The following is a 15,307-nucleotide window of genomic DNA, read 5'->3' as shown; positions in this document are numbered from 1 at the left end:
TATATATATATATATATATATATATACCCCTTTTTTCTAGTTTTCCTCTTCCATCCTGGTGTTCTTTCTTTACACTTTCTTGTTTCCTTAGTAGGGGGAAATTCTCCATTCTTCTCTTTTTGTTGTACAAAATCAAATGATACAGAAAAAAACACCAGATTTGTGTACTCAGTTAATTAAATGCGGGCTCCGTCATCATCGTAGTACGATGATACACCGTGCCCTCCCTTCCCACGTTCCCTGTTCCTTGACTTCTCCTTCTTTTTAGCAAATGCTTGAAGTCTTTGGCGATACGCGGCAAGGTTACGCAGCGAGAGAATCATTGGACTCGGTGCCCGGAATCCGCCTTGTGTCGGTGGATGAGATTTATCATCATTTCCAGCACTGCGTCGAGCCGCTGCCTCTTTGGTCCTCCGCTGTCGGAGCGGTCGTTGGCGTTCCTCGGCATCTGCTCGCGGTGTCATGTGTTGGACTAAACTTGGGAGTTGATATCCGTCGTCCCTCTGTGCTCCATACGAATTGGCATCCGGATCCTCCGCACTCCCAACCAAAGATGGTAATAAAAACCGCTTTAGCTCCTGCAGGTGTTTTTCATCCGACTTGGGAAGTGAATGTCTGGCATCACTTTCATCACCTCTGGCCAACAGTGGGGTACATATGGCGGGGGTACTTTGTTCATAACTTATGTTGCTCACGTGGGGCTTCAACAAATTAAGCAAGTGTATGTAATTTGAAGCCTCCCCATCCAAGCCTCCAGAGGTATACAGGGTATCGGTTAAGGAAAGGCTGCGTATTGTTCCCGATTCCCCACCTCGCTCACGGCTTTGATGTTTCCACAGGTTGCAAAATTCCATATAGCGCAACGTTAAGGGGCTCTCTGACTCATTCAAACCATTGAGTGCCTCGTTTATATCAATAGTGAGGCCGAAGTTTCTGCACACCTGCCGTAAGTCCTCCACTAAGACGCTCCCACTTCCATCTTCGTTGCCACCAAGTGAAACAAAGGCACGAAGCGTGTCCTCGCATTCATCTTGCGCGGCATTGGAACGGTGACGTTGCTTGTTCGATTCCAAAAATTCTTTCTTGTAAAACCGCATGTACCTACAGAGATTAGTAAAACTCACTTTGTTCTCAAATGCGGTCATAACAAGTGTCATTTCATCGTCGGAGGGATATACTCCAAGCTCTGAAAGGAGCACGCGAAGGTCAAATAGTGTGGTTACATACTCACCATTAATATACTCCGTAAACATTTCCCTTATGCGGACTGTTTCGTCTAGTTTCAGATCTGGCACCGTTATAGCCTCATTGGCCGTTTGCTCCCCTGGTCCTTGCTTCTTCAACTGCAGCTCTCCCCTCTTATCGCCACTTTGGTTGGAAGCGGAGGGCAATAGGCAAGTGATTTTACGACTAGACTTGGACATTAGAAACTGTTGCAACAAGTTCCACCACTAAGGTATTTGCTTCAATATGTAAGAAAGGGGAAAACAAAATATGCAAATGAACGACATACACACACATATGCAGGGAAAGCAACAGAAAAAAAAATGTACCACCATTTACCTAAGTATCTTGGAACGTGTGTACACAAATATATGTGGTTCTTTGTTTATTAAAATGTTGTAAAGAATATGGAGAGTGACGCGGCTGTGGCAAAACACAAAATATTCGCTCATCCTTCCCCCAAACTCATCCATTTCCTCCCCTCCACTTTTTTAGATGGTACTTTCCCCGTGAGACAGGGTAATATTAATAACGATATCATCGCCTACAAAAACACCGACAACACGTTACAACAAATGTCCAAGCAAGAAAAATTGTGGTGAAAAGTTTCACAAAGCATAACGTGGCACACGCTCGCGAGTTGAAAGGGCGGAGGGGAAAGAACCACCAAGTATATAAGGCAGTCCACTTATCCCCCAATCTCTCACACACAAGCAATAAAAAAGGGGGTTAATGTCGCCTTTATTTCGCATTCCCCGCGCCCACGTGAATGGGGGCCTTTCCTCCCTCCTCCTCTTTTACATTAAACTCAAACATATCACTCCTCCATCAGAAGTGACATGGCCGCATGTGGGTTCCAGTTCACAGCCTCGAGGAGTGCAATGGCCTGCTGTCTTTCGAGGTGGGTTAGAGAAACGAATGTCTCGATTGCCTGCTCCTTTTCAGCGGAGCTGATGTTAGGGCCGGAAGGTGCCGTACTTCTTTTCGCTGCCGTGCCCTGATTTGCGCCAGCCGTCGGAACATCTGCGGCATTGTTGTCCTCGTTGCCATCGCCACCTCCAAGCACAAATGGTGTCCCCCTATGCGGTTCTTCCGATACTTCTGAGTCACTGAGAAATGGTATAGCGGTACCACCCACACGCAGGCAATCGTCCTTGAGGTCAATGATCATGCGGTGCTTTTTCATCTGGTCTAGTCCAATAATGAGATCAAAAGTTTCACTTTCTAGTACAACTAGAGAGATGGGAATAAACAACCCACCTAGGTTTGCCTGCGTAAGATGAATTCGACCCAGCGAACGCTGCTCACCAACACCGTGAACGGTACCCACTGCCCTCTTGTCAACCAACCAATTGATGCCGCAGCGCTCGGCGGTGGCGGCACTCACGACGGACGTTTGCGCGCCGCAATCAACCAAGGCCTTCACCTTTACCTTATTAATCTCAACCGTGACGTGGAGCATGCTTACACGGGTGAACGCCTCTGGTGCAAACTCAAGCGCATTTGCTAAGTTCTCTTCCACGTTGCGCTTACTAATTTCCTCATATATCCTGCTCTGTATGGCCGGGTCTGTTTCGTCAAACTCCGGCGACACGAGCTGCTGCAACTGATCCTGGTCAGACATCAGTTCGGTTGCGTACAGCTCCAGTATGTGAGATCGTTCTTCACTGGCCTGCACTTCCGGTATCCTGTCTGGTCGCTCTTCCGCTGGCCGTTTCAAGCCTCCTCCCAACACCTGGCGTCTCACCGTGACACAACAGTCAGTTGTTATACCCTGGGCCCCAAACGTTTCATCCAGACGCAATATCGCACCGGTAGGTGCCATAAGCAACTGTTCCTCCACGGGTATACCAATCTCCACCTCTACAAGAACGGAAAGGTCCTCAACCATCGCGGTTGGATCCAATTCCGCTGAGTACACATTGCCACTTTCATCCGTACAGGTAATTTTCATCACTTTATGCTCCAAACGAGCACACTCTTGCCTCCCCCTCTCCACGAAACGTGTTCCCTGTATCCTCCCTCGTTCAAATAGCTAAGCGGTGTCCTTTACTTTTGCTGCAGATGTATGTCATCTCAGGCGCAGTCGTTTGGAAAGGGAGAAGAGGTAGGAACGGAAATATGGATAGGGCGCCCCAACCGAGGGTGGGGAAAGAGCCGGAATCGGCGTGGGGGATCCCGTCATTTGGTGTAAAAGTGGCAACATAGGGGTTACAAACACAAAGAAATTAAACGTACACAGAGGTGAGAAAGTAAAGCAAGGAGGCACCTGCGACCATAGGATTAAATGTGGCGCGATACGCGTGGAAACAGAGTACAACAAATGCAAATGAAGAAACAGATATAGTAGGGGGGGGCGTATCGGCGGAAACAGTCAACAGTGCACGCTCTTCTTCGTTCGAAATTAAAAATCAAGCGGAGCAACAAAACAAGCAGTCTTTGAAAAGAAAAAGAAAAGGAACAGAAAAGGGTAACGCAGGCACACTCAAGTAGGGACCATTTCCACAATGAGATCAGCTGCCTCCCGCTTCAACTGTACAAAGCCGCCAAGCAAAATTGAAACATGTGGTGCACCGCAACGCATTAATTCCCTCGCAAGCAACTCTGAAGTGGCCACCTCACATAGGTTCGAAGAATGTGTAAAAAGTACAATATGAGGACATTCTGAGTGTTTCGCAATGACCTCTGGCTGTGTTCCAGCAGCAGGATTTTCTTCACACTGTCTCATCCCTGCGCTCGGTCGCGACCCCGACGACGGTACCGGTGGAACGGCTGCTAAAGCGATGTTACGTGTTTGTGATAAGAGTTCAGAAGCCAATTGCACAGCCAACCGCCCTTGAAGCTCCTGCTGCATCACATCTATTTCCGCACCGTCCTGCTGGCAAGACACAAGTGGAAAGAGCAGAGCTCCAACAACACGCTCCTCCGTTTCGCGCTGCGTTGACCACATCTGCTCCTCTCCTTCCAGCTCAAGGCTTGCTGTACCACCCCTCGTTTCCCGTAGATCCACGAGGAATAATCCGTTGCGGGTCCACTCTTCCCCATACGGCGTTTCATCGAAAGGGACGCGGCGAAATGCCTGAAGAAGTGTCCGCACCCTCATGCGTGGCACGGAGTTGCTGCTACTGTGGGGCTGGCCTGTGGGAGCGCACGGTCCCCCGACTAGCGGCGGTGTGCTTCGCAGCAATAGTGAGGCGTTATACAACACGATCCGCACTTCAATATCCCTCGCACGGCTGAGCGCGCCCACACATACAGAGAAGTCGTGCGACATCAACTGCTCGCGGTGCTGCAACAGAACGGCAAGGCAAAGGACAGCAAGGCAGTGTGGGAAAACGGCAGCATACACGAAGAGGAAATCCCACAAAAGAAACACTTTCGCCATTGGTAAGCCGTGTGCAAAAAGCGCGAGAAACCATCCAACCGCAAATAGTTCGGGACCGCACTCAACTGTGTCGAGGAGGTGAGTGGCAAGTTGCGGATCACAGTAACGCAGAAGCACAGCGAACAACTGGAACTTTCCAGCCATACTCTGTGGCAGATCTGTCTCTCTGGATGCCAAGTCGTGCGGTATGTAGTTGTGCGTCAGTTCCTGCAACTGAGCTAAAACAAGAGGCTCATCGTGGAAAGACGCGGCAAGCAGAACAGCACAGACGCTATCCAACCCCTGCCAGTACGACAGCTCGGGATTCAGCAATAACCACGCCTTGATGATACGCCACATTCGTTCGTGACCATCTGATGATGCCAGTAGTGGGTGATACTGATGACAACGTGGGATGTCGACAGATAACTGACGGTTGCACGGCGTTGGTCGCGCCGTGTCCAGCGCAAAATATCTAGACGCTCGTTCCTCAGGTTCCGGGGACACCAACAGAAGGACGGCCCATATCTCACCACGAAGAGTAGCTGGAATAGGAACCTCTACAGTCCCATGTGCCGCCTGGGTGCGAAGTAAGTACTGTCGCACGAGCGAAGCACGCGTTTCCACGGGAACGCTGGTGCACATCAGACACCTCATATCTTTCACCAGTTTCACCTGCATCTTCAGGTCGAGGTCTAACTGACGAATGACAGACCTAACATTTTCTAACATACTCAATTTCCCCTCATCCGCCTCCTCATTCAACTGACAGGCCGATAAGTGTGTCACACGTGCAGCGTTGTACTCCACTCCCAAAATGGTGTCAAGGGCACGGAAGGGCGCCGTCGACGCTGGTGACAACTCAGTAAGTTGAGCCATGTCCTTCTCCAGCTGCGAAAGAGTGTGCGAGATGGACATAAAGACACCGCAAAACGGAACCACCCTGGTGAGGGCATCACCTGCAACGGTGGAATTGGTGGGTACGAATTGATTCGGCACAAGATCCAAAATGTGCATAAAAAGAGCACCACGCTCCGTTAAGCCACGCAAAAGCTCCTGTTGCACAGCATGACTCAGGACCTCCCCCCGCTGCATACGGCGGGATTCCCTGTCACTGCTTAGGAGAATGGTCTTGGTTTGATCACCAGCCTTTACCTTCTCGAGTTGAAGCTGCAGCACCGATCGTACGACCCGAACGAGACGCTTGAAAAGAACAGTTTGCCTCGCCTCATTACCTTTACCGCTCATACCACCGAGCACCGTGTAGCGTTCAATACACTTCCTCCATTTCTGCACCGTCGATTGTAGATCATCAAATTGCGTATGCCAAAACGCATCCTCTTTTTCACACCACTGCTGAATCGAACCCGTGATGCTAAGTGAGCCTTGAGATGCCTCCCCGCCTTCCCGTAACACAGCGGAACAGAGAGCCGGATTCAGCGGCAGATAAGGGCTTACCAAAGTGTCCAATACCCTCTTCGCTGCACCGTCCCCGTACCGGCTGCTGGTATTCTTCTCGTTGTCGTCACCCCCGATACACCCGTTGCTCCCGTTGCCACACTCTCCCTCCTTATAATCGTCAAGAGAGTGAACAGTTTGAAAAACCTCCCACCGCTCACGGCGCAGCCATAGCAAACCGTTTGTCACCACCTCCCGCAGCACAGTACTGTTACTACACGTTTCACTTAAATAGTCCTTCCATTGCTGGGCCAGGCAGCGCGGAGTCAGTACGCTACCTTCACCTGAATCTACACCAACTTGTTCAACCCCCGACACGAGCAGTGAAAGCTCGTGCAATGCTGCGTAAACGAAGTTTTGCGCGGCTCTAAGCGGTATGTTGTGATATACTACGAGCAACTCAATAATATCATCGAATATAAAACTTGTTCTGAAACCTTGGTAACTCGCGTGGTGGCAGCAACTTTGTTCGAGGGGAAAGTTAGTCAACATAAATTCTATGGTGAGGACGGCTATGTTCCAGACATCATCAGAGAACCGATGAGACACAGAAACTTCCACTGGTTCACTCGAATGGCATCCAGCGCTACGAAACCTTTGTGTGAAGCACTCTGGGGACAAGTATGGCACACGGCACGTTTCGATATCTTCTGACGATAGGTCAAAAAAGGCAGCAGGATATTCCTGTGAGCTACCACCAACGGACCCGCAAGACACCCTCGGAGAAAAGAAATCAGACCCACGAGAGGTCTGTGCACATTTGTCAGATTCCTCTTGGTGGTCATCCTTCGGTTCCCCTAGTGACCCTGCTGACATTGCAATCCTTATTCCGGACTCCGACCCCGGTTTCTTGCCAGCCACACGCACACGCAGGGAACGTAAAATTGACATGAGTGGCCATCGGATGGTGTAGTGGCGCGATGGCATGATTCCCACTCGATGTGGCGTAATTGGGCCAAATGCGTAACAATCGTCGGCATCCGCCGGTACCCCACTGGCCGGCGATCCCTCCATCCGCTTGGAGCGGTATTCACGTTGCCCCTCACGATAGGCTTCACGGTGCGATGGGGGGCTCAAAACTGACGGTGGAACAACTGCGGTGCCACCATCCACGTTAACTGGAAGAACACCCTCCGCATAAACTCCTAGAAGCCGTCCGCGCTGCCGCCACGCTGCGCCCAAAAGCGCCCAGAGGTCAAACCAGAGGCGTTCCACTAAAGCGGGTGGTGGAGCCTGTCGCACCACCACACGGTAGTGTCGGAGTCGATCGGCCAGACTTAGTTGGACATCCTCTTGCACTAACAGCCAGTTGTGCTGATGCCGGAAGATATCGAGAGGTATTAAAAGCCCGTGTGCTAGGTGTTTCATGTCGCGCAAAATCTGACGGTGTCGTAAGGACTCGGAACGGGGAGAGATGTTCGCGTTACCGTTTTGCATCAAATGTTCCGAGAGCTGCTTCTCGACAATATGCGTAACAGAGGCCCCCAGCCCACCTTTACTTTGAAGTTCGCGGTGGGCCTCACCAAGTTGCAACCGCAGATGCAGACCTTCTCCCTCAACCCGGTGTCCATATTCCCGAATGACCAAGAGTGCATCTCGGTAGCCCGTGACACATTGCTCTACTAGCTTTGTCGTCACCCACGCGCTGGATGACTGCTTGTTGAGAGCGTGAACCGTGTGACGTGTGGAAAGTAGAGACACACTAACACCTTCGCTCTCATCTCCCCTCACGTTAACGTGATGCCGTTCGTCACTCCTAACACTTTCACCTTCCATCGTGACGGACGCTGATCTTGTCTTCGTCGAAAGATCGGTGGCACAGCCATGAGATGTAACGGACGCTGTGGCGACCAGCATCGCCTCAAGCGGTGATCTCTACAGCAGAGGAGCCCCGTTGCGAGTTGTAGCAACAGTTTTGTTATTAGCTGAACTATGTACGTCCCTATCCTATTGTTTCTTTCCTTATTCTCTCTTTTATGTATTTTTTCCCCTCTTCCTCCCGGTGGGTGCAGATATCAAGCCTTCTTCAAGTCAGCTTATCACCGGTCTAGCAACTTCACGCAGAGGATGAAGGGTAGTAATCAACAATGACACTGCACAGAAGAATACACTAGTGGAAGCAAAAACAAAAAAAAAGTATACAAGTGCTTTTTCTCCACTGGTCTGGGGAAACCCCGGACTCGGAAGTACCAAGCAACCGATGTGAAAGGCTTTATTACCCTTATGCAAAAAAGATGTGTTTGTGTGACGCGTAGTGAATCACTACCGCACGCAATGATTAGGATGTAGACGTCATCTTGAAAAGCAGTAGGGAAGGAGGCATATGAGCGCTCGCAGGATACCACGAATTGAACAATTTGCAGTATCATTCGCCCTTTGTGGGGGCAGCGGGTGAAAGTGGTGGAATAGCCTCTGACTGCGCGGCTGCTTCTTCCTGCATGAGTTCCTTCCACTTTTGCTCCACTAACCGCTTAGACTCGAAGTAGACATTGGTGATTAGCAACTTGCGAAAAGCAAGGGTTGTGTTCAACACCAAACTATCTACCTCCTTGAGAAAGTCTTTCAGTGCGTCCTTAGCAAGCATAAGCGCCACATCAACCTGCGATACCTCCCCAGACAGCAGAGGTTCACGACCAATCTTCGATAGCACATTGCTCAACCTGCCATCGCTTACATTGTTTAGTAACAGATCATTGGCCGCTGCCTCCACCTGAGGCAACATGGAGTCTGAGATAACGGTCACATTCCCTCGCACCCGCCGCAGAGCTCCGGAGCGTACCGTGTCGATAAATGTCTCCTTCAGTTCCTTCTGCTTACCGGGGTGCTTCAACTCCATGAAACTGGAGCAGCGGAGTTTGATTATAGTCGAGACGTTGTGTTTCTCTACCGCCGGATCCCCGCGACGTACGTGACGAATGACCACACCCTCTGCCAAATTCCCCTCAAGGGGGTAATTACCTAAGCCAAGCAACGCGGGCAGCGGTGTCATGAAATTCTCCACATCAAATGCTAAACACTCATCCAACGTCCCACGAACAAGAGCCCGCGCGTATAACAGGTTGGGCACTTTGGAAGAAAACTCGACGAACTCGTCGTAACCAAGCAGCACGAAGTCCTCTTCCGCGCCACTCACACTGTACTTAATGTCAAATGCAAAGAAATGGAGCTCTGGACTATATTGTGGAAAGGGTTCCCTCTGTATTTGAACACCGGCGATAGGGAACTTCTTCCCGTTTGGTAGCGTGCACCACTTCTCACTCTTTGGAACGAGTGGGTGCTTATACTTGGCACCAAACAGTTCTCCATTGAGCACCAAACGCCCAACACGGCTCAGTCCATATTTTTGTTTCAATAGGTCATTTAGAATACGAATTTGTGCTGTGAACTCGTCGATAAGGATGTGGTAACCAAAGAAATTCTCATTTGGGTCCATGATGCCACTACGCTTTGCAAACCTCACAACCTCGTGGTCTCCCTGGTTAATTAAGTAGATACCAAAGTTTGTCCCATGCACTTTTTCACATGCAACCCACTCCTGTGCCGCAAGTCCGCTCTTATGCAGTGATTGGATGCGGCTTTCACTTGGCAAATCAATCTCGATGTACGGTGAGAAGTCACTTTGATCATTGGGGAGCGGCATGTAAGTACGCACGGGAGTCAAAAAACCCCCCGAACCACTAACAACAACACATGGCATAATCGGCGCCGTTGATTGGCGTATGCATCCCCCCACAAGCCTTTTAAGTAGTGGAGCACCCAACCTTTGGAGTTGCATCTCTTTTTCGTTCCGCTACGTTCCTTCCCTTTTCGTTTTCCACAGCACCACTTGGGTAAAATTACAGTGACGCAGCTAAGCGTCGTGTGTAACTTGAGATAAAGTACACCCTTACACAAAGACAAATCTGGTGGAATGGGAAAGGAATGGAGAAGAAAGAAATATTCGACCTTCCGTCACACTTCTCCTCAATATTTATTTGTGTGTCCGCGTGCTGGCTCGCCTAAGATGAAACCAGAATGATGGTGGAAAGGAAAGTATCTAATGACACAGTGAAATCATACATACACACGCCGTCACTAACACGCGGCGCACACGCAACAACGACTATGAGAAATGCGAACAAAAAGATGACAGTAGTTTATATACGTAACTGTGAATCGTGCGCACAGGGGGACGCTAATCAATTAGAATAAACGAAATAAAGATAACGAGTGACGATACGATAAAGAATAAATCATGCGAAAACAAATGAACTGCCTCATCCCCCACTCCATTTCACCTCCCATACTTTCACAAACCCTTGCAAACATAATGAAACTATAAAGTAACTGTTCCCAGCCCCACCAACGATGCACCGCGATATGTCGCCCTTGTGAAGGACAAACGACGCCGCTGGGTGGGATGGAAACACGTGCCCGAAACTGTGGAGCTTAGCACCCATATCCCTTATAAGATAATCTGATAGGCACTTTTGGAGTGACACCTCAGAGCCTCCCCCGCGGGGGAGTGAACCGCCAGGAGTATTAGTGGCGGTGGTGCCGCCGTAACTGATTGGCCAGAAGGAACTCCGACCATCGTAAGATGTAGCGATCAGAAGACTCCCGTTGGGGCGCTGCATCGTGGTAAGATTAACTACCCAAGAGTGATGGAAGAAGCGCCGTGAGATCAATGTAATATTGTCATGTATAGTATCCATACTTGCATTAAAGTTAGGTCTCTCAGGTGTGAAACCATCTTGTCGAACCAAGCTGGTCGTGCAATTCCTTGACTGCACAAACTGGTAAACGCCAATACTGTCATCTTCGCTCGTGGCGATGAGGAGATCAGGAAGAAGCGCTGTACCGACACAACTTGACATCCACTGCAAAGACAAGAAATCCCCTGCGGTGTCACAGTGAAGAGTTGCCAATCGGCACACTTCCTCATCCATCTCGGGTGCTCGCAGGAGACGCAGGACACCGCCATTAGAAGATACCGCGGCAATGGCACCGTCCTCGTTGAAGGTAAGGGTATCCGCATGTGTAAACACCGTGCATATGGGAGAGCGTTGCTTTTCATATCCCTTCATGTACTGCTGAGAAGTCCATACCCTTGTAAAGTAGTGAGGTGCCCGCATAGCGATCCCGTGGATGGGATTCCCGCTGAATGAGCTCACACGCTTACTTAAGCAGGCTCCTTCAGCCGTCACGTCCACAAGCAGCACCTGACCGTCATCAAAACCGACGGCAAACACAGAAGGTGGTGTTCCCGCAGCTCCAACAGAAGGAGCTGTAAAACGATCTCTGCCCCGTACACGGGATGCAATCGCATTGCTAATTAAACGTGTCAATCGTTTCTCCGCACCGCAGCTTATTTCCACAATGCACGAGACAGTTGCACCTACTAGTTGCTTTGACCCCGTCGAATCTTCCTGGCTTCCTCTGAAGAAAGAGTCTGACCTGGGAAGTCCAGAAGGGTTGAGCCGCTGCACCACTTTTCCCTTGAAAACGCTGAAGAGCATAATATCCCCACTCTGGTTACCCAGCAACAAGTAGGGCTCCACCGCAAGAAAGACGGTCGCCACGCGCATGACTCCCCCACCACCGGAACTCTCCCCACCTACTTGAACGGGTTCAAACAAAAATTCCTTTCCCCCTTCACATGGCGGAGTGCTGTCACCTTCTCCTTTGAGCGCTTGACCGCCAAGGCCTTGCTTTTGCTTCACGGTCCCTCTCTTCGGTTCCTTCTTCTCCGCCCCGTGCAATACTGGTGAAGCACCAGAGGTACACATACCCGGGGAATCATAGGACTCGTATGTATCAACGGACAGCAAAAACACACAATGACTGGTAATTTTTCGCGTCGTTACAGAGGCGATGATGGTCTGCAGTGGTACGAACGCCAATACATTTCCTGCCTGGTGACGTACAGCATACAAAGTGAGGTGGTTAAAACTGCATGCTGTTATTAGTGTTAGTTGTACAGGTGCATTTCCCATGGGCTCCTTTTCTCGTAACGGCGCCCCCTTCCGTCCGCCACCATCCTCTGGAGATGTGTCATCTCCATCCATATCTGCATTATTGCCCTTCGATCTATTGTTCCTTCTGCTTTTCCTGCTGCCATTACTGTTTGTACGTTTCTTTGCACCCCTGGTTGCCCCATCAGGGAAATCGTCAACTGCCTTTTTCTCGTGCTCTTGTGGTGCTGTTTTCACAGTATCCCCCACTGAACCCGGTGGAATATCCAAGAGAAGTTCATTCAGTCGGGGAGAAGTGTCCACACTGTGCACGCCATCGGGAAACCGCCGCAGGTGCCGTTCGATCCCGTAGCATGGAAGTTTTGGAAGCACTACACTTGATGTCGACATCTCAGTCTTGGTGGGTGTTTCCTTCATTGGGAGATCCAAGTGCTCTGCTGCATGTGGATTAAGCAGATGTGATCCACGCTTCCAAACAATACGCAGGATGGCTGCGCGAGGGTCAACTATATTACTCGCCGCAGTCACACCATCAGCATCGGATCCATTAGTTAAATGAGAGCCACCTTCACCCCCCGAAGTGAAGTGCTTAACGGGGTCGCTGGGAGTGCTGGCAACAACGATAGTTTCCGCTGGTGGCAACGTTACACCATGCAGGGAAGGGTTCCGAAGCTCCACGAAAGCACCGTATAGGGCACCACCCGTTTTGCTTCCTGAGCAACATATCGGATACCCATCTGAGGCGTAAGCGCCTTTGACATCATTTACCAGACTAGCCTTTTCAGTAATCTCAATGTCAGTAAGAATCGGAGCTGTTGGTTCAGCCGTTCGAGCGGATGTTTGGTTGGATGTGGATGCCGCGTACGTTATGTCCACTTGACTAAACCGCTGAGGTAAATCCACGAGTCCCCTCCCTGTCACGGTACGGGCTTTCTCAGATTCGGTCATGTTTTATTGGTTCTATGGCTTTAACTTTTCTCTTGTGAAGATCCCCCCTCCCTCTTTTCCTTCCTTCCCTCTCTCTTTCTTTCCCCTGTTGATTGCCGTTTTTTTTTTTCTCTCCTCCTTTTTTCTTTCCAATCACTGTCCACCGACACTGTCTCAAAACCTTGATTTACTCAACCTCGGACACACCTGCACGACCCGGCGTTTCCCACTGATTAAATTAATTTATTATTTTTTTCCTTTTGCTCACAGACACTTTGGCCCGCCAATGAGCCGTACCGCACAGCCAACCGGGCCACGTATGTGTTAATATGATGCTGGCGATTGTGGTTATCGCCCTGAGGGTTTACAGCCCTCGCCGCTTTTTATTTCTTCCGTTCTTGTACAATAAATTGTGCCTTTATGGCCTTCACTTCACTTCACTTCTTTTCTTTCTTTTCTTTTCTTTTTTTTGCTTAAGTTTCCTTCTTTCCTTCCCCGTCCCCCAATTTCTCTCCCACGCTACCGTTGCTGCTGAGACCTGGTGGAGGAAGTGGTGGTGGTGGTGTTCCTCCTTGCCGCTGCACCCTAATATAAAATAGAAGAAAAGCGAAGAGATAAAACAAAATAAAATGCAATGAAGACACTTTTTTATTTTAAATTTAAAAAAATACTTTAAAACATTTTATAGAGGTGCAGATACACTTGCTACACACCTAGGATGCGTTTGATGCGAGGTTAGCGATTAAATCAGTGTTTGTTTGTTTTGTTTTAAGTTTCCCTTCCCTTTTTCTTAATAATTGGGAAGAGCAAGGGGGGATTGATATCATCGTTTCATCGCTTTTTGCCTCTGTCACCTTCTATTCAACACCTTTGTTTTCCCGTAACCGATAAATGAACAAAAATAAAAAAAGAAAGAAAAACAAAATATTTGCTGAACGCACATGAATACACACCCACACAAACACACAAAAGCGATCACAAACTTGGCTTGCAAGCCCTTCAAATGAACAGACCAAACGAGGAGTGAAAAATAATAAGCCATCGAACATTCAACATGTTTCCCCCTTTCTTTTCTTTTTTTTAAAAAAAAAAGAAAAAACGAAAACAATACACAAACCGAAGGGAAGGAAAGAAAGAAGTGTACCCTCACACTTTCATTTCCCGTGGACAGTATAGATAAGTTTATTACGCCTCCACTGCGCATACACATAAATATAAATAAATATGAACATATACCTGTCTGTTTCTTCTAGACAATTGTCACCTGAAATTAGCGTATATAAATAAATAAATATATATATATATATATATACTTATATTTGTTTATATTTGTTTATATTTATATTTGAGTATGCGCTGGGGGGGGGGACTATTTTATTTTCAGTGATTGAACCACTAAGAAGAGGACAAAAGTGTAACAAAACCTTCAAAACGCAGCCGCACACATTTTCATCGCTCCTTGTGTTTCTCTTCGAACCCTGAGAATCTCTCCCTTTCCCTCACAAAAGAAAAAAAAGCAAAACTGCCACAGTAGCAAAAATATAAAAAAAAAAAAGAAGACAGGGTGTCTGGAAAAAAAAAAAGTAACAAAAACAAATGGAAATGGAAATTTTTTTTCCTTAAAAAAGAAAAAAAGAAAAAAGGAAAGCAAATACATAAATAAAACCGAATCAAACAAAATTACCCCTGCATGACGTTATAAATAAGTGATATGTTGAAGAAAAGAATAAAAAGAAAAAAAACGCCAAATGGTCACATGCGATATACACCCATCCTTTGCACTGTATTCCTCACTACCGTTTTCTGCAGTACAAAAAAAAACAGAGAGAGGAACAACGAAAATAATAATAATAATAATAATAATAACAAAACTCAAGAAAAAAAAGTAAGTAAGAAAAGGAACAAATAAAACCACGTGTGAGTCGCAAAGCACAACACACAGTGATTAAAATAATAACGATTAAAATAAAACACATAAACACACAAGCATATATATATATATTGAAAGAGGCAGTGAAATCCAGAGACAAGTCCCACAAGGGGAGAGGGTCGTGTGGAAGCTGCATATATTTAACAGCCCGACAACTGAAAATAAATCCCACCTTTTCGTAAAATGTCGACTACATTTTCTCCTCCCCATTAATTGTTTCTATTTTGCGTATATTGTCCTCTACGATCCCACGAAACGGTCGTCCACATCATTTAAGTGTATTTTGTGTGCGTCTGATTATGCGTGTACATGTGTTGCTGAGTCAGTGCACCTTTTTTTCGCCATGGTGCCGTATATTTTTATTTTGTTTTTCTCTTAGTTGTATGCGTCGCGGCGACGTACCAGTAGCCAAAGTGGTGCGGTGAATCCAAAGGGAATGAACAAGAGAGA

The 15,307-nt window shown here is 48.1% G+C and overlaps 6 protein-coding genes and 1 pseudogene across 7 annotated transcripts in view; 2 read left to right on the top strand and 5 right to left on the bottom strand.

Annotated features, from left to right (window-relative positions):
* The window catches only part of TEOVI_000376500 (uncharacterized protein), a gene marked incomplete at both ends in the record, with an annotated part of 336 nt that extends 296 nt beyond the window's left edge, over window positions 1–40 (top strand). The window contains one exon of the mRNA XM_067226618.1: window positions 3–40. Coding sequence (XP_067082719.1) covers window positions 3–40 — 38 coding nt within the window. The remainder of the gene's footprint in view (window positions 1–2) is intronic.
* A 136-nt stretch (window positions 41–176) lies between these two features.
* Window positions 177–1,424, bottom strand: TEOVI_000376400 (uncharacterized protein; the record flags this gene model as incomplete). The annotated part of the gene is made up of 1 exon (XM_067226617.1): window positions 177–1,424. One exon carries the CDS (start codon window positions 1,422–1,424, stop codon window positions 177–179), a length of 1,248 nt encoding a protein of 415 aa, XP_067082718.1.
* A 617-nt stretch (window positions 1,425–2,041) lies between these two features.
* On the bottom strand, window positions 2,042–3,178 carry TEOVI_000376300 (DNA-damage inducible protein DDI1-like protein; the record flags this gene model as incomplete). Its single annotated transcript, XM_067226616.1, has 1 exon — window positions 2,042–3,178. One exon carries the CDS (start codon window positions 3,176–3,178, stop codon window positions 2,042–2,044), a length of 1,137 nt encoding a protein of 378 aa, XP_067082717.1.
* Window positions 3,179–3,709: 531 nt separating this feature from the next.
* On the bottom strand, window positions 3,710–7,903 carry TEOVI_000376200 (GTPase activating protein, putative; the record flags this gene model as incomplete). Its single annotated transcript, XM_067226615.1, has 1 exon — window positions 3,710–7,903. The coding sequence occupies one exon, from the start codon at window positions 7,901–7,903 to the stop codon at window positions 3,710–3,712; it is 4,194 nt and encodes a 1,397-aa protein (XP_067082716.1).
* Window positions 7,904–8,411: 508 nt separating this feature from the next.
* Window positions 8,412–9,821, bottom strand: TEOVI_000376100 (KREL1; the record flags this gene model as incomplete). Its single annotated transcript, XM_067226614.1, has 1 exon — window positions 8,412–9,821. The coding sequence occupies one exon, from the start codon at window positions 9,819–9,821 to the stop codon at window positions 8,412–8,414; it is 1,410 nt and encodes a 469-aa protein (XP_067082715.1).
* A 481-nt stretch (window positions 9,822–10,302) lies between these two features.
* On the bottom strand, window positions 10,303–12,948 carry TEOVI_000376000 (uncharacterized protein; the record flags this gene model as incomplete). The annotated part of the gene is made up of 1 exon (XM_067226613.1): window positions 10,303–12,948. The coding sequence occupies one exon, from the start codon at window positions 12,946–12,948 to the stop codon at window positions 10,303–10,305; it is 2,646 nt and encodes an 881-aa protein (XP_067082714.1).
* A 1,923-nt stretch (window positions 12,949–14,871) lies between these two features.
* TEOVI_000375900:pseudogene lies at window positions 14,872–15,236 on the top strand (annotated as a pseudogene). Its single transcript is given in 2 exon segments — window positions 14,872–14,916; window positions 14,919–15,236. Coding segments are annotated over 2 exon segments (363 nt in total).
* Window positions 15,237–15,307: the final 71 nt, after the last annotated feature.

Source organism: Trypanosoma equiperdum (genome assembly GCF_001457755.1).
Source record: "Trypanosoma equiperdum strain OVI genome assembly, contig: ctg_815, whole genome shotgun sequence".
Lineage (NCBI taxonomy): Eukaryota > Euglenozoa > Kinetoplastea > Trypanosomatida > Trypanosomatidae > Trypanosoma > Trypanosoma equiperdum.
The sequence above is the reverse complement of the archived record's forward strand: the minus strand, read 5'-3'. Positions and strand labels throughout refer to the sequence as shown.